This window comes from Tachyglossus aculeatus, chromosome X3 (assembly GCF_015852505.1).
Source record: "Tachyglossus aculeatus isolate mTacAcu1 chromosome X3, mTacAcu1.pri, whole genome shotgun sequence".
Lineage (NCBI taxonomy): Eukaryota > Metazoa > Chordata > Mammalia > Monotremata > Tachyglossidae > Tachyglossus > Tachyglossus aculeatus.
Window position 1 is genome coordinate 33,865,531 of NC_052099.1, and position 20,689 is coordinate 33,886,219.

At 44.6% G+C, this 20,689-nt stretch overlaps 1 protein-coding gene across 1 annotated transcript in view; it reads right to left on the reverse strand.

The window, feature by feature from the left end:
• The window catches only part of ERP44 (endoplasmic reticulum protein 44), a 57,978-nt gene that overhangs the window by 20,325 nt on the left and 16,964 nt on the right, over positions 1-20,689 (reverse strand). The window contains exons 2-4 of the mRNA XM_038770459.1: positions 5,539-5,611; positions 3,950-3,989; positions 1,860-1,975 (exon numbers count right to left, since the gene is read on the reverse strand). Coding sequence (XP_038626387.1) covers positions 1,860-1,975; positions 3,950-3,989; positions 5,539-5,611 — 229 coding nt within the window. The remainder of the gene's footprint in view (positions 1-1,859; positions 1,976-3,949; positions 3,990-5,538; positions 5,612-20,689) is intronic.

Here is a 20,689-nt window from a genome sequence, read left to right on the forward strand (position 1 = left end):
TGGTGTCTGAAGGGGTGTTTTTGTGGGGGATGGAATTTATGATACTCACACGCTTATACAACAGAAGTTGGCAGAGATGTTCCCTGCCCACCATGAGCTTACAGTTCAGCAGGGGAAAAAAGCTGACAAATATTGTACGCACCCAAGGGCTTACACTGCCAGTCTCATAAGAGATTTCTTCTCTTGAGAGTGACCACGGTTTATTAGGTGATTTTTTTTTAGGCTAACTTTTCCCTGGTGCCCACTGTGAAACCAATATGGGAAGCACATTCATTCATTCAATTGTATTAACTGAGCGCTTACTACGTGCCGAGCCCCGTACTAAGTGCTTGGAAAGTACAACTCAGCAATAAAGAGACAATCCCTGCCCATACCAGGCTTACAGTCTAGAAGGGGGGAAGACAGGCATCAAAACAAGTAAACAGGCATCACATGGCCCCATATAATAATAGTAATAATAATAATAATAATAGCATTTGTTAAGCACTTACTATGTGCAAAGCACTGTACTAAGCGCTAGGGAGGATATAAGGTGATCAGGTTGTCCCAAGTGGGGCTCACAATCTTAATCCCCATTTTACAGATGAGGTAACTGAGGCTCAGAGAAGTTAAGTGACTTGCCCAAGGTTACACAGCAGACGTGGTGGAGCCAGGATTTGAACCCATGACCTCTGACTCCAAAGCCGAGGCTCTTTCCACCGAGCCACGCTGCTTCTCTATAATCTGTGGGAGTGCACATGAGCCACGAAGGGGGCCAGACCAGTGGGGAGAGGACTGGGTGAGTGGGCCACAAGCAGAACTTTAAAGATAAAAATTTTTTTTTGCTCTATTTTGAAAGAAAACTGGATTTTCTTACTTTCAGAGTTAGTCCTGTAATTTCTTTTAAAGGACCTGACCCTCAATCGGCAAACAAAATAAATACGATTGAATGAATGAAAACAAGCATGGTCACCTTAGCGTCTCTGCTGTCCTACTTTCCGGCTTTCTTCCCTCTCCTTTCTTAATTCCTCCACAGCAGAGGAAACCACAGGGAGAGGATTGCCGGCAATGGATTGGTTTTATCAGTCACATTCTTACATGCTGATAAAATCTCACCATGAATAGGCCCAAAATTCACCATGGGTAGGGCCATCTTCAAATTATGTAATGGTTGGGGGGGGTGGGGGGGGAATGGGTGTTTCTCTGGGTATTTTTGCAAAAAGGTTAAAGTTCTAGTATATGAGTACCTGGGGCGTATAGTGTTATACATAGATAGAAGGCCTAAGACTTTTTCTTAGATTAGTTGTTCGGATGCCTTTTTGTATTAGCATTTTTCTCTGATCCTCTTCTCTTCCTATTTATTTCCTGCTTGAGGAAGTTTATTCTTGTTGGGTCAGACCTTCCTTCCCCCTCAACAGATCTTGCAACTGTTGATTTCCAGGTTTTGATTTCCAGGTTCCAGGCTGCTATGAAATGAAACTGGGAAGGTTTTTCCATAACGCTGGTCCAAGAAACTGGAGCCTGGGTGAGTACAATATTTGTCAGCTTTTCTCCCCTGCTAAACTGTAAGCTCATTGAGGGCAAGGAACGTGTCTGCCAACTCTGTTGTATTGTGCTTTCCCAAGTGCTTAGTACACTGCTCTACACATAGTAAGCGTTCAATAAATACCATTGATTTACTCTGTTGGATGCTCCCAAGCATTTACTACAGTGCTCTGCCAAGCCCTAACATCAGGGAGAACAATTCTTTCATCAATTCCCTCTTCTGCTTCAAATGCACATGGCTTGTGGCTGAGGCTAAAGCCCTTTTCGTGTTTTCAAAAAGGCATAACCAAAAAGGATTTAAAATGACCGACAAGGCTTCCCACTGAGAGACTTACAGTGCTGATCACAATCGACTCTGGCAAAGACGACTTGATTTTTATTAGGGAACTCTTCCTTAATGACATTGGAGGCTTCTTCAAAGATTGGATGCAACATCTGGCTGAAACGACACCTGTTCACGGGGAGGGACACCAAATTTAAGACAAAAGCAAAAATATTAAGATTACTGCCCAGCTAATGAATACAGAAAAAAAACTTTTTGATCACTTAGGTCTACCACAGGAAAGTTGGGAGAGAACAGTCTCTGAGTCGGGTGCCTTTTCACAAGTTAAAAAACATTTCTTGAATACTCCAGGGGAATTTGACGTCTATTACCTCAACCACTTTAACCTCTTGAAAAGGAGGAAATTTGTTTGAAGTAAGCTACATTGTCAGAATTACGCTGCTCGAACAACTTCCAATAGCATTTACAAGATCCATCTCTAAAATGACCATGAGCTACCAGAATCCAAAATCTTAAATGTACCATGCTAATCAGGAATCAGGCTCCACCCCTAAATGAACCAAACTGCCTTTAAATTGCTAAAAAAATTTCCCCTTCCAGGTTCTGGAGTGTTTGGAATAGGAATGATCCTATTCTTCTAGGATGGTCAAGAACTTGTAAAGCCTAGCCTGAGTTATGAAAGTAGTTTGTATTATTTAAAAGGAACAGATTGGGGCTCTAGTAGGCCCAGGGATGAAAAGCCTGAGGGGAGGAAGCTCCAATATCCACCCCTATTTCCTGCCAAAGTGGGACCTATTTTAAGCCAGTATGGTGGAGGTAAGGAGACAGGGGAACAGCAGTAGTAGCAACCACCTTTCAGGAAAGAGAATTATTTTAGCTTCCATGGATAGGGAAACAGACGCTTATTAAAAAAGGAAGAGATTAGATGGCACCAAAGACTACGTAAAGATGGAGGTGGGAGCAGAGAGCTGAACTCTCTTGGTATTCTAGACTGTGAGCCCGTTGTTGGACAGGGATTGTCTCTATTTGTAGCTGAACTGTACGGTCCAAGTGCTTAGTATAGTGCTCTGCACACAGTAAGCGTTCAAAAAATATAACTGACTGACTGAATGAATATTCCCAGAAGACTTCCAGACGCTGGTCAGGTGGGAAGTTGGACTCAGGAGACTGAAGGGAAAAAAAAAAATGAGTAAATTATACTAAAGTTTGCCAATTGGTGGAACCAGGATATAACGTGGAGGAGTTTCTTCTCCCCTTTAAGAAGAAACTTTCACTCTTTTCCATTCAGTGTTCAACCGCCAAACTGGCACTTTTTTGAAGCTAGAGAAAGCTTTAAAAGTGATGGTTGGGGACTAGTGGATTGTATTCCTACCGTTCTGGGCAACAACTTGTAAGGCAATAGTCAGAAGTCTCCCAGATTTCCAAAGAATTTTAGGGGAAGGCCAGTTTTTGAGGAGAAAATCATCATCATCATCATTATCAATCGTATTTACTGAGCGCTTACTGTGTGCAGAGCACTGTACTAAGAGCTTGGGAAGTACAAATTGGCAACATATAGAGACAGTCCCTACCCAACAGTGGGCTCACAGTCTAAAAGGGGGAGACAGAGAACAAAACCAAACATAGTAACAGAATAAAATAAATAGAATAAATAGAATAGAATAGATATGTACACGTAAAATAAATAGAGTAATAAATATGTACAAACATATATACATATATACAATAATAATAATAATAATAATATATAATAATGATAATGATGCTATTTGTTAAGTGCTTACTATGTGTCAAGCACTGTTCTAAGCGCTCGGATAGATACAGGCTAATCAGGTTGGACACAGTCTCTGTGCCACATGGGGCTCACAGTCTTTAATCCCCATTTTACAGATGAGGTAACTGAGGTACAGAGAAGTGAAGTGACTCGCCCAAGGTCACACAGCAGATAGGTGGTGGACCTGGGATTAGAGCCCAGATCCTTCTGACTCCCGAGCCCACGCTCTATCCTCTAGACCACGCTGCTTTGGTTATCATCCTCTCCTAAATCCATCGTAAAAAATGCCTCTAGACTATGAAAATTGAATGAATGAATGAATGAATGAAAGGAACTCCAATAGGATATACAAAAGTAAAACCACTTACCAGTCAGCATAAAAATTAACTAGAGCAACATCTGCATGGTCTGAAATAAAGCAAAACAAGGGTCATTCATTCAGTCGTATTTATTGAGCACGTACTGTGTGCAGAGCACTGTACTAAGCGCTTGGGAAGTACAAGTTGGCAACATATAGAGACGGTCCCTACCCAACAACAGGCTCATGGTCTAGAAGGGGGAGACAGACAACAAAACATGTGGACAGGTGTCAAGTCATCAGAATAAATAGAAGTAAAGATAGATGCACATCATTAACAAAATACTATAGTCATGTTGTGAGAGTCATTTACCTCCAAGTCGATAATTACTGGAAGGCAGTTTTAAATGCAAGGATACGAGCTGAGTCTCTATTATTACTAATTTAGGAGCTGTTTTCCCCTTAGTGGCCTCTCCAGGCACCCCCCTTTGATTCTCCTCTGCAGACCCCCACATCCCGCGTGGCTCAGTGGAAAGAGCTTGGGCTCTGGAGTCAGAGGTCATGGGTTCAAATCCCTGCTCCGCCAACTGTCAGCAGTGTGACTTTGGGCAAGTCACTTCACTTCTCTGTGCCCCAGTTACCTCATCTGTAAAATGGGGATTAAAACTGTGAGCCCCCCGTGGGACAACCTGATCATCTTGTAACCTCCCCAGCGCTTAGAACAGTGCTTTGCACATAGTAAGGGCTTAAAATATACCATCATTAGTATTACTATTTCCCTGCTGTTTTGATCTGACTTATTTCAACTCTCTGCTTTCTGGTAGGTACGGCACAGAGAAAAGGTTAAACTCTAATCAGTCCAATTTAGCTTCTTTGCAACTCTTTTCCCCTCCCAAGGGTCTAAGGGAGGTTTGGGCATTTTCTTTCACTTCCATTACCATGAATAATTGAAAGTTGGCTCAATTGCCTTCAGAGTGCTCAAACAGGCAGGCAGGGCCAATGCCTCTGTCTAAATCAGAAGTCCCACACAATTAGGACTAAATGGGGATCACTACAAATATACATAAATAAATCAAAGCCTGATCTTCCTTCTTCCAAATCCGACCTTCACTTGAGGTAACTCAGGAGCTGAGGGTCCTGCCAACTTGTTGTTCCCTGTTGTTGTTGGCCTATATGTTGCCAACTTGTACTTCCCAAGCGCTTAGTACAGTGCTCTGCACACAGTAAGCACTCAATAAATACAGTTGATTGACTGATTGAGGGTCCTCACTGGGTGTGGAGCTCTGCTGGGGACCCCCCCACGCCACCGGCCCCACTCTCGTCTGGGATCGGCACAGGGAAGGGGAGATTGGCAGCCAAGGGCAATCTTCAACCTTCTTCTCTTTTCACCCCACCTTTAGGTACTTTCACCTAGTCAGTAAATTGTAAGCCTCTTGGGACTGTGTCTACCAACTCGTACTATTACAGTACTCTCTCAAGTGCTTAGCACAGTGCTCGGCACACAGTAACGACTCAAGCACCGCTGATTGATTGGACTAGGCCAGGGGATCAGAGGTCAGGTACTAAAACGGACTGTAGTGAATTTGACCAGATAGAACAGAATTCTTCAAGGACCTGTTCTGACGTATCAAACAGAAGAACAAATTTCCCGATACTTACTTAAAGTGTCATCTATATTTGCGCTATCGAGACTCGTTATTTCACTTGTAATTGGAGTAAAAATCCAAGTTACCTGGAAACAGAAAATAATTTAAAATAAACATTTTCATAGATGGCTAAGACGGTAATGCCGATTCAAAAGGAGCCACGTTGGAAATTCTGCAGGTAAAAACCGTTCCATTAACAGTTCATTCATTATGCTCTCAGTTGCACAGCTTCCACTGAGATATCCAGCGCTTAGAACAGTGCTTTGCACATAGTAAGCGCTTAACAAATGCCATTATTATTTATTTATTTATAAAGCCACGCTGCTTCCTGCTGATCCGTCTAGGAAGACCACGCAGGCTCGATGGGCTGAGACTGCGGCTGCTTCGGTGGCAATTCAGTCGAAGACAGAATGTGCCTTCTAGTAGCCTGGCACCACGGCTGGGCCACGCAGCAGTGCCTGAAGTCACTGGCACCCACCTTCACCATGTTGCCTGCGTTGGTGGCAACAAAAAAAGCCCTTGGATGGAGAAGTATCAGGGGGCAGCCAGAATAGCCCCATCGAGCCAGGACTCACAGGAGGGGGGTCAGAGGCCTCAGACTTCCACTCCTTCCCCCCTTGCTGATCTCCACACATTTAAGGACGAACACTCCATATGTAGACATGCCCATATATCGGAGTCAGTTGAATTTATTGAGCGATTTCTGTGTGCACAGCACTGTACTCAGCGCTTGGGAAAGTACAGTTTAACCATATCACAGACACCTTTCCAGCCCACATCAAGCGTACAGCCTAGAAGGAGGAACGGAGGAGCTGGGGGACAGATAAGAGGAGCAGCAAGGAGAACTCCTGAGGAGGAAAATTGGGAGAGACGGGGAAAATAAAAGGAAATAGGGGTATCTAAGCATTAATGCACAGAAGGCCAAGAATTCTGAGTTTGTTCTGCCCTCGTGGCTGGTCATCTTGTTCCTGCCACATTACCCTGTGTATGAGGAGAGACTCCACGTTATCATCAAATGCCTTTAAGAAGCCACTTGGGAATCGCTGCCTGCTGATGACTGTGCTCTTAAGGAACATACACATGGCAACATCTAGAAGATCAGGAATCGCTTCACAGAGTCGGCACAGCATTACGACCTGGTGGTAAGGCTGAAGAAAGCCTTGGTCTACAACCAAGAAGCCCTAAACAGAACCAAAGATTTCCACCAGCAGTCCAGAACTAATGCCTGTCCTGAATTCAGACATCTAAGGAATGCAACTCTCCAAAGAGGCACAGATCAATCAATCAATCAGTCGTATTTATTGAGCGCTTACTGTGTGCAGAGCACTGTACTACGTGCTTGGGACAGATAAACAATGATGCACAAAATACAATTAAAAGAGGGTCGAGCCGACTTTCAGGAGATTGACAAACCTGGGTGGTACTGGGACCTTAAATATTTTACTCAACTGAAAGTCTTTAAAGGGAGAAGCAGCATGGCATAGTGAGCAGAGCCCGGGCCTGGGAGTTAGGTCGTCATGGGTTCTAATCCCAGCTCTGCCTCTTGTCTGCTGTGTGACCTTGGGCAAGTCACTTTGCTTCTCTGGGCCTCAGTTTCCCCATCTGTTAAACGGGGATTGAGAGTATGAACCCCATGTGGGACAGGGACTGTGTCCAACCCCACTTGCTTGTATCCACCCCAGTGCTTAGTACAGTGCCTGGCACATAGTAAGTACTTAAATACCATAATTATTAGTAGTAGTACTTAAAAGCAGTAAGATCTGGACCTCCCAATCAATCAGTAGTATTTATTGAGCACTTACTGGGTTCAAAGCACTATACTAAGCCCTTGGGAGAGTTTAAGAGAGATAGCAGACATGATCCCTGTCACAGAAGAAGACCCCATGACTTGGCAAAGCCCTATCCTGGACAGCTCTAATTCTTAATTATCGGCACTTCCCATGTAGCAGTAGTAGCAGCTACAGGCAGGGCACTGTACTGAGCGCTTGGGAAGTACAAAATAAGTGACTTTCCCTGCCCACAAGAAGCTTATATAATCCTGGGGGAGACAAACATAGAGTGACCCAAATAAATGAGTACAGTGTATACCTGAATGATGAAGATGGCTGATGGGGTTGGTTTGACTGTGAGATTGTTGTGGGCAGGGAATGCGTACATATCTATTCTATTTATTTTACTTTGTTAGTATGTTTGGTTTTGTTCTCTGTCTCCCCCTTTTAGACTGTGAGCCCACTGTTGGGTAAGGACCGTCTCTATATGTTGCCAACTTGTACTTCCCAAGCGCTTAGTACAGGGCTCTGCACACACTAAGCGCTCAATAAATACGATTGATTGATTGATTGTTGTACTGTATGCTCCCAAGTGCTTAGTACAGTGCTTTGCACACAGTAAATGCTCAGTAAATGATTAATGAATGAATGGCTCAAGATGCTAGGGGAAATGAACCCAGGAAGGCTAGCTGACGACCTCCCTAAAACATCTCCTTCTCCAATGTGGGGAGGCCTGTGGTCTGACTGGTGTGGAGAGAGAGGGAGTTCCAAGCTGGAAGAACAGCGTGAGCACAGACAAGGAGGTGGGAGAGTGAAAAGCAAGGTAAAGCTACAAGGTTGGCTTGGGAGGAACAAAGATAGCAAACCGGGGAATAAACAGGTGAAGAGAGAGCAGACAGGTAAGGTGCGGTCAGACGGCGGAGAGCCTTGAAGCAAACGGGGAAGAATGTTTTTTGATGTGGAGAGACACCAGAAGCCAGCGTAGGGTTTTGAGGAGAGATGTGAGCTGAGCAGGTGATCTGTGCAGCAGCATGCAGAAGGGACTGGAGTGGGAGAGACTGAAGTGTTGGTTTTTTGTGGATTTTTTTTAAACTTATCTAATAGTTTTAATTTTCCCCAGCTCTGCAAAAAAGTATGACACACAATACATTAAAAAGGGCTTTTGGGGAAACTTTTAGAGTTGTGAAAGCCAGATTTATGAAGTTATACCATAGCTTCAGGCTCAGTCATTAACAAAAAGGATGACAAAGCAGTCTCATTTTCTGATCAAAGAATTGCAAGAAACTTATTACTGTAGTTATGCAACTTGAAGGGGAGGTTGAAGTTAGTTTATTTAAACAGCAGATCATCTTATCTTTACACATCACCTTGGATGGGAACCAGATCCCCTTGGGGAAAACACCTTTGAAAGTCAGTCACCTGCCCAAGAAAATAAAAAAGTGTATGCCTTTAATGGGTGTTTCTCTAAACCAAATCCTAAACTGGAGACAGACTTCTTTAAATGGACACCTACTTTCAAGTGAGGTCTATTTTACAGTATTATTGTTTTAGCCGATATATCACTTACAAGCCCGAGGAACTCATCAGCGTAACAGGTTTCAAAACTGCAGCTAGCTCTCAATTCTGCATGACAGATAGCAAGAGGGTGTGCTGAGAAAATAGACAGCACAAGGCAAACTATAGTAATTATAGTGGTATTCATTAAGTTCTTATTATGTGCCAAACACTTAACTGAAAGTATAAAATGGATTCGATGTGTAGGGTGAATCCAGATTTACACAGTAAAGTTTGTGGGGGGGTGTGTGGTGGGGTTTAAGATATTTGTTAAGCGCTATGTGTCGGAAACCGCAATAAGGACGGGGGTAGACACAAGATAACAAGTTTGGACACAGTCCCTGTCCCACATAGGCCTCACAATCTTAACCCCAACTTTATAAGTGAGGTACAGAAGTATGCAGATATCTGTAATTTTATTTATTTGTATTGATGTCAGTCTCCTCGTTGTGGGCAGGAAATGTCACTGTTTATTGTTGTACTGTACTTTCCCAAGTGCTTAATGCAGTGCTTTGTACACAGTAAATGCTCAACAAATAGGACTGAATGAACGACGGAAAGGAGTGACTTGACCAAGGTCACCCAGCAGGTAAGTGGCGGAACCGGAATTAGAAACTCAACTTTGACTTCCAGGTTCAAGCTCTTTCCGCTAAGCTACACTGTTTCTCAATTTCCTGATCTTTCCCCGTTGAAAAGTGTGCATCACGAGAGAGAGAGAGAAAGAGAGAGAGCGAAACAGAAAGAGGAAGAAAAACAGAGGAAGAGAAAAAGAAAGAGAGCGAGCATGCACTCTGCAGCCACAAGTCCTATTTCAATTTGCACTTAGTCAAGGGGCAAAACAGTTGGACTAGTTAGGAAGAAAGCTAATGGAACACCCCTCATTCCCACTCCCAGGAGGTCAGGAAGCAGCGGCATTCACAGGGAAGAGCTGTGGGGGTGTGAGGCTCTGGAGAGCTGCAGAGGAGTCACAGGTGTTTTATGAAGCTATCTTCACACACCACACCAGAACCACCAAATACCCTGGGGCTTAATGGTGCCATTCTTATCACTGTATACCAAACCATGTTTCCACGGATTAATTGAAAAATTACCTAAGTAACGTTAACCACTAAAAAGTAGTTTATGGCTTGTTAAAAATAGCACGAGTCATTATTTCTGCACGGCAATATTTGCATGAAATAAAGGCCTTAACTTCCCCTGTGAACTGTCTGGAGAATATATGCAATCTATTCTTCCCTGTGGCATTATTGCTTCTAATTAACATTACAACTGCTAGGCAGCCTACCCAAGAGCTTAGTTTATTCTTGCCGAACCTTTCATTTTCCTTCCTTTCTGATGGGAGATGCTACAGGCGCTTTACAAACTGCTTCTCTCCTGTACCAGGAAATCACTATTGTGCCTAACAAACAGTTCTATACCATTTCTAATCCAGATTGACACGCTGAATTTCACCTGAAGCCCAAACCCCACAGGATCCTGGGGCTGACTTTTCTCCTCCCCAGGTACATTTTCTTTTCTGCACGGGGCTAATATGCTACTGCTCTGAGATTTGCATTAAACTAGCAGGCAACAGGAAGCACAAGGATTTGCAGTCTGCTGCAGGAGGATACCAAATGTGAAAAATCCCGGGAGAGAGCGGGACTTAACGCTCACAGGGACTTTAAGAGCCCCCGAAGTTTGGCTTGAGAGCCATCATCAGGGAACATCACCCTGGGAATAGTCCCAGAAGCCTAATAAAAATAAGTGAGAGAAAGCATAACTGTGGGAAATAAGAGGGGCTGAACCAAGATGCAAAGAGTCTGGAAAATTTTCATGAAAGTAAATTCCATGTGGCTGGTTTGTGGGTAGTTAAGTGGCTTTTGAAAGCATTCCATTACTTCAAGCGACACGTTTCTCAAAGAGGCGAGTCCCCGTTAATAAACGTGAATTGAAATGCACGCTTAGGGGAGAGCTACTGACAAGACCATAGAAGAAATTTAAAATCTAATCAGAAACACTCCACCTCGACTACTCTAGTTCTCAAGGGGGCTGGGAGAGATGTGGAATATGGGATTGGGAGACACATTTGGGATTCCCAGGGGAGATGAGAGGAGGGACTTGGAGGCACAAATAGAAAACCAAGGAAAAACACCAGTCAGGGAAGGGAAGGTTTAGGGCTGAAGACTGGAATCGGAGGGAGCCAGGAGCCAGCAGGGGATGGAGAATTTCTGAGAGAGGGACTGTAGGAAGGCGTGTTCTGATGAGGACAGTGGCAACAAAGGCCGACACTGGAGAATCCTTACAGAATTCCAGATAGGATGCAATGCCACACACAGAAAGGTTCAGCTCCAACACAAAGGATGATAGCTCGAGGCTAGAACCTAGTGTCTGCACAAGATCTATTCACACAACTGAAGAGAAAATAAAAACTAAACTGTCACTGATCATCTTTTACAACTTTTACAAGCCTCATTCATACCCTTTGGTACAGTCCTTAGGAAAACCCCACAAAGATATTGCCTGTATTTTCTGCACCTCTTCCCTGAGAAGCACAAAGCCCCAGCTCTAACGGGAGTATTACGTAACGAACATCAACGATTATATTGCCCATCTGTGCCATTATCTGCTTTTTCACAAAGAGGTAACTAAGTGGGTCACGTGACCTTTTGGGGGGCTTGAAAAATGAAAAGCCCAGGCCCAACCTGCTGAAATGAGCTGAGGCCAGGAAGGGAGACAGGAGCTAATGTGTGTGCCTGGCATTTGGGGTAGGAAGAGGACTCCAGGACTGTGTTCTTTCTTTCAGCTCTGCTTCCTGCAGTTTTTTTCTGGTGGCCTGAAAGAGGAAGGACAGAGGGGAACCATTTCTGTAGGGCTCAAGGTAGCTGCTGGCTTCCACCCATCCCTGCATGGGCTCTGTTGCTTTCCCATATCCCAGAGGGGCAACGGAAAGTCACTCAATCACTGGTATTTACTGAGTGTGTGTAGCACTGTACTAAGCTCCTGGGAAAGTATAAGAGCTGGCAGAAGCGATCCCTGTTCGCAAGGAGCTCACAGTCCACAGCTTCCAACCACAAATGAGCTTCCTTAAAAAATCATTTTCTCCATTCGGGGAGAGTCAAGTGTCTGGGGTAAATGGTAAAACTAGAAGTGGAGTGGTTACTTGAGCATTTTCAAGTTCCCTGTCCCAGGATTAGCAAACCCCATCTCCTCCAAAGCTGCCATGGCAAACCACTTCCCTTGGCATCAAATACTATCTTCTATCCAAGAGCTTTGAAGCTTTCCAATAATGGTCTCCCTTCTTACCTAAGCCTTCTCTTCTCCTCCTGGACACCACCCTTGAAATGTGGAACTCAGGGCACCTAGCCCATTCACCCTCCCTTATCGATGGTTAAAAAGCAGTCATAGCCATGGTTCCTGTCTTTGGGGAATTTCCAGTATTTAATGGACTTGGGGGACTTCTCTTTTCCTAGACACCAGCTTGCTAGTTCCAAACTAACCTCCTCACTAGCTACTCTCCCATTTTGAACCCGTTCTTCATGATTTTCCCCTGCATGAAACTCCCCTACTTTCAGAGAAGCAGCGTGGCTTAGTGGAAAAAGCACAGACTTGGGAGTCAGAGGCCGCGGGTTCTAATCCCAGCTCCGCCACTTGTCTGCTGTGTGGCCTTGGGCAAGTCACTTAAAGTCTCCATGCTTCAGTTACCTCATCTATAAAATGGGGATTAAACGTGTGAGCCCCACATGGGACAACCTGATTACCCTGTATCTACCCCAGCACTTAGAACAGTGCTTGGTACATAGTAAGCGCTTAACAAATACCATAATTATTATTATTATTATTATTATCGTCCTCCTTTAGGGCCACCTCCTCCAAATATAATTCCCTACTATCGCCCCATCAGCCACCTTAGCACTCACAAGCGTACTGCAAAAAATCCTAACCATTTCCTGATGTAAGGTACAAAACATTACAAGTAAAACCTGGTTGATGAACAAAAATTCTCTGCAGTAGCTAGACGGTGAAAGGAGGATCAAGAATTGGTTGGTTTAAGATAGAAGCCCCGGTGGGTTTGAAAGCAGAGGGGGATGAGCCAGAGGTGAGGGAGCAGTGGAAGATGGCCGTCAGGGACGGGAGAAGAATGGGTGCAAGAGATTTATAAATTACAAATTTACACAATGGATGGGATCTGGAGGCAAAGGTAGAGATTTCTAAAGCAGGTGGGAGTTTGCTTCTTTAACGATGGAGGAGAAGGTTGAGAGAGTGGATGATGGGGCGGGGGGTTCACATCTGATGATTTGGTTTTTCTCACCAAAGTCGCTCTCAAGGTCATCAAGGGATAAGGGGGAGTGAGGTTAGTTGCGCTGAGGCGCGAAGAAGGGAGTTGAAAGTCTGGAATAGTTGATGCGGGCAGTGGCCATCAGAATCAGTGAGGAAGGAGAATACTGGAGGGGATGGAGTGAAGAACTCGCTCCACAAAAAGAAAAAGGACACTACCAGCTCCGGGGCTAAAACCACAATCTGCAGAAAGAGTCTTCGGCTGGGACTTTTTCCAACAGCCTGTGTTGGCATTTTCTAAGTCAGAAAGCTCATTTTGTAGCGTTGGTTTGTGTTAGGAAAATGCAGTCATCTATTAGATATGATCTGTCAGCCAAATCAAATGAAAAGTGATTTACAGTGTGATCTCCTATAAAAGGCCACATCTTAGGCCTCATTAAGAAGCCAAAAGGATTTGTACTTTTACTCTAATGAAGACTGGACTGCTTTTTTGGGAAAGGACAGTCCTGAGGGCTAGACCGGCCTCACAAGGCACCAAGATATTTTTCCATTCTCTTCCACTTAGCTCGAATTACCCATCTGGGAACAGGCAAAGGGTTTAGCTATTGAGATCATCAGCGGAAACGTGTGGTAAACGGTCACTGGTCTCATAATGGCTTCTTAGACTGAAGCCACCACATACTTTGTCATGCATGACTTCCGGATGTCAAAGTCGAGCGCTCTTATTCAAATAGTGTTTTATTCTCTTGGGCAGATTTGTGATTCCATGCAAGGATTGTACCTGGTTTTCAATCTAATGTTCCACTGCAGTGTAAGAAAAATGTAGAATAAATTCAGTCTCGAAGATATTCACTTTTGGGGAAGGCTCTCGATCCTGAAATTATTTCCCAAAGTTGTTTAAAAAGGAGAATTGTATTTAATGACGTTAAAAACTGAATCAATTCACTGGAGATTTCAGACCAAATAAGTGAAAGACAAATTGGTTGTTTTACAAAAGTAATTAAGACAGTATGTGGCGCACAGGGCAGCAGTAAGGGATTCTTTCTTACTAATGATCCATTAATTAGTGAAGGCAGCTCAGCAGCATGTGGGCCTCTCAGGGATTAGCTCTGATTGACATTAAAAGTAAGTTTGATTAGACATTGCAACACAATTAAGATAAAGTGTTCTTAAACTCAAAATCTGTGAATGGATATGCTAACTCCATTTTTTCACCACACAAACTGTATCTTCAGGGGATAATAAGAGAATAATGTTTCACCCCCTTAGGAGAGCCTGCTACATTAAATAGGCCACTTCAGTGCCAACAGAACAGCTATGAGAAGTGGTCATCATCATCAATCGTATTTATTGAGCACTTACTGTGTGCAGAGCACTGTACTAAGCGCTTGGGAAGTGCAAATTGGCAACATATAGAGACAGTCCCTACCCAACAGTGGGCTCACAGTCTAAAAGGGGGAGACAAAACCAAACATACTATCAAAATAAAATAAATAGAATAGACACAAGTAAAATAAATAGAGTAATAAATACGTACAAACATATATACATGGGGAAAGAACAAGGGTTTGGGAGTCAGAAGACCTGGGTTCTAATCCCAGCCCCACCACTTATCTGCTCTGTAACCTTGGGCAGGTCGCTCAACTTCTGTGCCTCGGTCTCCCTGTCTGTAAAATGGGGACTCAATCCTGGTCTCCCGCCTCCTTAGATCGTGAGCCCCATGTGGGACAAGGACTGTGTCCAGTCTGATTAACCTGTATCTACTCCAGCGTTCACAACAGTGCTTGATGCTTAGTAAGCATGTAACAAATACCATTATTATTATTATATTCTGATAAGTTCGATGGTCCTTGGCTGCCGATATGGGCAAGGAAAACGGCACGGCTAGAAGGCTTCTTCTGTGCCTAACAAGTCAGCGGGACGCTGTGACCACCTGGGAAGTTTTCCACCCAGAAAGGACAGCCCTTCATCATCATCAATCGTATTTATTGAGTGCTTACTACGTGCAGAGCACTGTACTAAGCGCTTGGGAAGTACAAATTGGCAACATATAGAGACAGCCCCTACCCAACAGTGGGCTCACAGTCTAAAAACATACTCAGTAAGCCCTCAGTAAGCATACTGAGTAAGCCCTTGTTGCAAACGAATTGGCTAGATCTAAGGATCAGAGTCCACATCAAAGCAGTACCTGAAACCAGGCTACCGGATGAAGACAGATGCTGGATACACCTTCCCTCTTCAGAAGAATGGTTATCAGGGCTTGGACACACAGTCAACACGTTAAGCGACAGATGTGACAACAGTGCATGTGTGGGGAAGGAGGGAGAGAGATGAGATGCCCAAACTGAAGCGATCCAAGGCTACGCAGACTGTCCCCAACCAAGAACTTCCCAGCCCTTTTGATAAGTGCAGATGCTCCAGCCTCATTATAAACACAGAGCGATTCAAACGGAGATGGCAAAACCACACTGATGGTCTCTAAATCAGAGCTCCTTGCCAAAGAGGAGGTCATACGAAGCTGAGTACCTGCCAATATGGAAAGACATGCCATTTCCCAACCACCGAGGAAGTCTCTTCGGCAGTCAGAACCAGGAAACACGGCAAAGCACCTGGACCTGATGGCAATAAACTGCTGAGCTCTGTTAGGTAGAGAGGGGACACACTGCTTAAACACTTACACAAGCTTTTCCTCAACATGTGGAACACTGAGGAGATGCCACGGGATCTCAAAGATGCCACCACCATCACCATCTTCAAAACCAAAGGTGAAAGATCAGAATACGGCAACTATCAGAGAAGCAACGTGGCTCAGTGGAAAGAACACGGGCTTTGGAGTCAGAGGTCGTGGGTTTGAATCCTGTCTCCGCCACAGACCTTGGGCAAGTCACTTAACTTCTCTGAGCCTCAGTTCCCTCATCTGGAAAACTGGGATGAAGACTGTGAGCCCAGCGTGGGACAACCTGATCACCTTGTATCCCCCCAGCGCTTAGAATAGTGCTTTGCACATAGTAAGCGCTTAACAAATGCCATTATTATTATTATTATTGACACCTCACTGCGCTTTGCTGCTGGCAAGAGCCCATCAAGCATCCTTCTGGACCAGTTACTAAAGAATATCATCGGCATCAGTATTGGCTGGGGGCACTTTACTGGGTGCTTAGGAACACAGAATCGAAGTGTAAAATATGGTCCCCGCCCTTGAATGGCTTACAATCCAATGGGGTGACACGCACTTATAAACTGTCAAATACCAAGAGAGTGTAAATGCCAACGATAAAAGCAAAAGCTGTTACACAAATAAATAATAAACAAGGTTACGGCGACTGGTGGGGTGGTATTGATCAGGAAGCCAGGGATTAATTGAGGAATGCCTCTTAAAAGAGGGAACTTCACAGGAGAGCTCTGAAGACTTGGCGGATTTGAGGGGAGGGGAGATATGGTGGACGGGGTACGTGTCTGTTATACTGTACTCTCCCAAGCGCCTAGTACAGTGCTCTGCACACAGTAAACACTCAATAAACACCACTGATTGACAGAGGTGCGCAAATGAAGACGGGAGAGTAGCAAATGAAATCTGGAGAAGAAAGAATGCATGCTGGAGTACTGTGGGGATCGATGAGGAGAGATGTCAGCTCGTAAACTATCGTTGACCGCACGCTCCCAAGAATCACAATCTGGCAGAGCGCAGACAATCTTCGCCACCCATTAGATACAAGAGGAGCTCAGGAGACGGCCCCAAGATTCAGTTTACACAGATTTCACGAGAGCATTCACATTAGTAGATGCAAGCTCCGCCGATCGCTTAATAAATCCAATTGCCCCAAGTTCATCAAGATTCCAGTTACTTCCAAACGGCGGGTCTGGCTGAGTCGGAGCTGAAGTGGTGGCCTGCCAACTGGGGACAAAAGCACGGTTGGGCTCTGTTCCGGTCTACGCAGCACACAGCACTAAGAATCTTGTAAAAATAATGATGGCATTTGTTAAGCGCTTACTATGTGCAAAGCACTGTTGTAGGCAGTCGCTGCTCTACACTTCTAACTAAACAAGCGAAAAGCATCATCAAAAGTCCCAAGGACGGTCACCGATGAATGACGCTATGTGGACGACTGCGCCTCAGAAGCCCACCCCGAAAAAACAGGCAGAGGATTGTGAACTAGTCTGCAGAGTCAGTCCGGCTCTACGGATGGATGATCAATCTGGAGAAGAGCGAGGAAGGAAATGAATCAGCTGTGCCCTGGAAACCTTACACAGGAAGATCTTCACTCGCTACTCAGAACTGCAAGCTTTTGCAGAATCGGTTACCTTGGCGGCACCGGGTTCAACGGTGCAATGGCAGACGAATGGAAAGATGCCATCGAGGTGGCAAGCGTGCTGTCATCATCATCAATCGTATTTATTGAGCGTTTACTATGTGCAGAGCACTGTACTAAGCGCTTGGGAAGTACAAATTGGCAACATATAGAGACAGTCCCTACCCAACAGTGGGCTCACAGTCGCTGTCAGGGTTGTGGCGATGTAGGAGCCACGTTTCAATCTAAACTGAAGGCCTAAAGAGAGATATACCTATACTGTCCAACCTTCCGGTACATATAGCTGAGAAGCAGCGGGGCTCAGGGGAAAGAGTGCGGGCTTTGGAGTCAGAGGTCATGGGTTCAAATCCTGGCTCCGCTAATTGCCAGCTGGGTGACTTTGGGCAAGTCGCTTCACTTCTCTGTGCCCCAGTTACCTCATCTGTAAAATGGGGATCAATCAATCAATCATATTTATTGAGCGCTTACCGTGTGCAGAGCTCTGTACTAAGCGCTTGGGAAGTACAAGTTGGCAACATACAGAGACAGTCCCTACCCAACAGTGGGCTCACAGTCTAGAAGAGTGGGCTCACAGTCTAGGGATGAAGACTGTGAGCCCCCCCCCCCACCATGGGACACCCTGATCAACCTGTAACCTCCCCAGCGCTTAGAACATCATCATCATCAATCGTATTTATTGAGTGCTTACTATGTGCAGAGCACTGTACTAAGCGCTTGGGAAGTACAAATTGGCAACATATAGAGACAGTCCCTACCCAACAGTGGGCTCACAGTCTAAAAGTGTTTTGCACATAGTAAGCACTTAATACCATCATTATTATTATTATATTATATATATATATTATTATTATTATTATTATATAGTTGCAAGAACTGAATCCGCTGCAAATGCCACATCTGGCATCTTCAGCAATTTCAATATCCCCTTCAGGCCACCCTGGTCATCGAGTGGCAAGGCAGGACCACAAAGCTCCGCAGTGGAGGTAAGCCCACTAAGGCTGAAGTTAGTGTCATCTTAACTTCCATGTGCTGGCCGAGACCTGTTTGTAGAACAGGACGTTGAAGGAGCTGAAGTGCGGCCGCCAAAAGGCTCTTCGAGCCACCTTGACCCTGTGAGTTCCAGGGTTTATAAAGGTTCCCTCTGCCTGCCCATCCTTGAGGGAGTTCAACCTGTTCTCCCTGTATGGACCAGGGTCAGCAAACGGCCTGCCAAAAAAAAAAAATGCTCCAGGGCTGCTTGGCTGGAGCAATCTCTAATGTGCCTGGAGCATGGCACTGAAGAACCTCAGGGCTTCCCTCTTCCAGCGCTGTTTACCTTCAGTTACTGATTCTTTATTGAAGGCAAGATCACAAATAATGAAGTCAGTCTCCTAACAGTAAACCTATGCTCACTTTAACACCGCTGTGCTGGGCGGGAGGAGCAGAAGTGATAGTGAGATACCCAAGCACCGGCTGTTTGGAGAGCTGAAATCCAGAAACTGAAAGCAGGGAGGGCAGAAGAAATGTTGCAATGACGTGGTAAAACGAAGCCTCAGAAAACGCTGCGTCTCAGCTGAAAATTGAGAGTTCGCTGCCGAGGACAGACAGCATGCCCGTGTCCTATCAAGAAAGGAGTGGCTTCTTTTTTTTGAGCTAAAGCTTCAGAGGGAAAAAGAAACCAAGGAATGAGGAGACGAAAGAGAAAACTGAGTGAAGTGGTGCAGGCACCACATGTGACAAAAACTCTGCACACAAAAACTGTGTCCCGCATAGGCCTTTTCAGTCCCACGTGTACTTGTAGGTGAATTCTGCTATAAGTGGTGCTGTCTTTGGCTACAAAGACAAACGGAATACCACACACGCACACACACAAACATATTTATTTTAATTGTACATATCTATTCTATTTATTTTATTTTGTTAGTATGTTCGGTTTTGTCTCCCCCTTTTAGACTGTGAGCCCACTGTCGGGTAGGGACTGTCTCTATATGTTGCCAATTTGTACTTCCCAAGCGCTTAGTCCAGTGCTCTGCACACAGTAAGCGCTCAATAAATACGATTGATGATGTTGATGATGATGTTCTTTGTATTTTTAAAAGTTCCCATGGTCTAGAATTAATTATCTATCACTTATTTTTCCTCTCTGTGTGCATCCTCTCTGGCCCGTGGGACAGGGACTATGTCTGAATTGCTCATTTTATATTCACCCCAGCACTTAACACAGTGCTCGGCATGTATTGAGCACTTAGTACATATGATAACACAGGGGGACAGAGGACATGATTTCAGAATGCAATAAAGCGTGGCCTCGGATAACGCAGAGTCCGTTGTTGGGTAGGGACTGTCTTTACATGTTGCCGATTTGTACTTCCCAAGCGCTTAGTACAGTGCTCTGCACACAGTAAGCGCTCAATAAATACGACTGACTGACTGAATGAATGTAGCAATACAGTTGAGAGTTGGGAATCAATAGTGGCTTTCGGGCCAAGTTGGCACACTGGAATCATGACACGAGAGGCCCTTTGGGAACAGAGGTGCGAGAGACAAATAAACAGACGGGCCAAAGCAGACAACAGAAAGGACGACCCAAGTACGCAGGCCAATTAGGGCTGTTCATTCACTTGATCGTATTTATTAAGCGCTCAATAAATACGATTGATGATTAAGCCTTTACTGTGTGCACAGCACTGTGCTAAGTGCTTGGGAAAGTCCAATACAACAATAAAACAGGGATAAGCCCTATGAGTCCTACCCAGAGGAAACTGTCATCACAAGCTTCACCTTCCAATTCCAAAGGCAATTTTATTCAAAATGTCGCTGGTATAACCTGCCCAGGTACCATTTTTAAACGTTTAAAATGCACCAAACTTCTAAAGAGCTAACACTGCCTTTCCAATGAGAGAAAGTCTTTCCTCTTTCACCAAGAAAACCCCAGAAACAGGCAGAAGCCAGAATCTGTGTCCACGAAGCTCACCCCAGCGCACCAAATTCAGGGCTTTCTGTAGTGTCAGTTATTAAAACATACCAATCCTGCTATTATTCACCATTACTCTTAGACCGGGAGGCCTCTGTGACTGATCTGCGTGGACTGAATCTACCCCAGCATTTAGTATACTGCTTCACACGTAAGTGCTTAACAAACACCATTATTAGTTGATGGGGAATTAGGATTTGATGTCTGTCCCCCACATTCTTCTTCTGTAAAGAAAGATCTATATGTCTCCACTATAATAAATGCTAGGAACATACCTGGGCCCAACTAAACCAATTTGATAAAAACAACAACAATAATATTTGT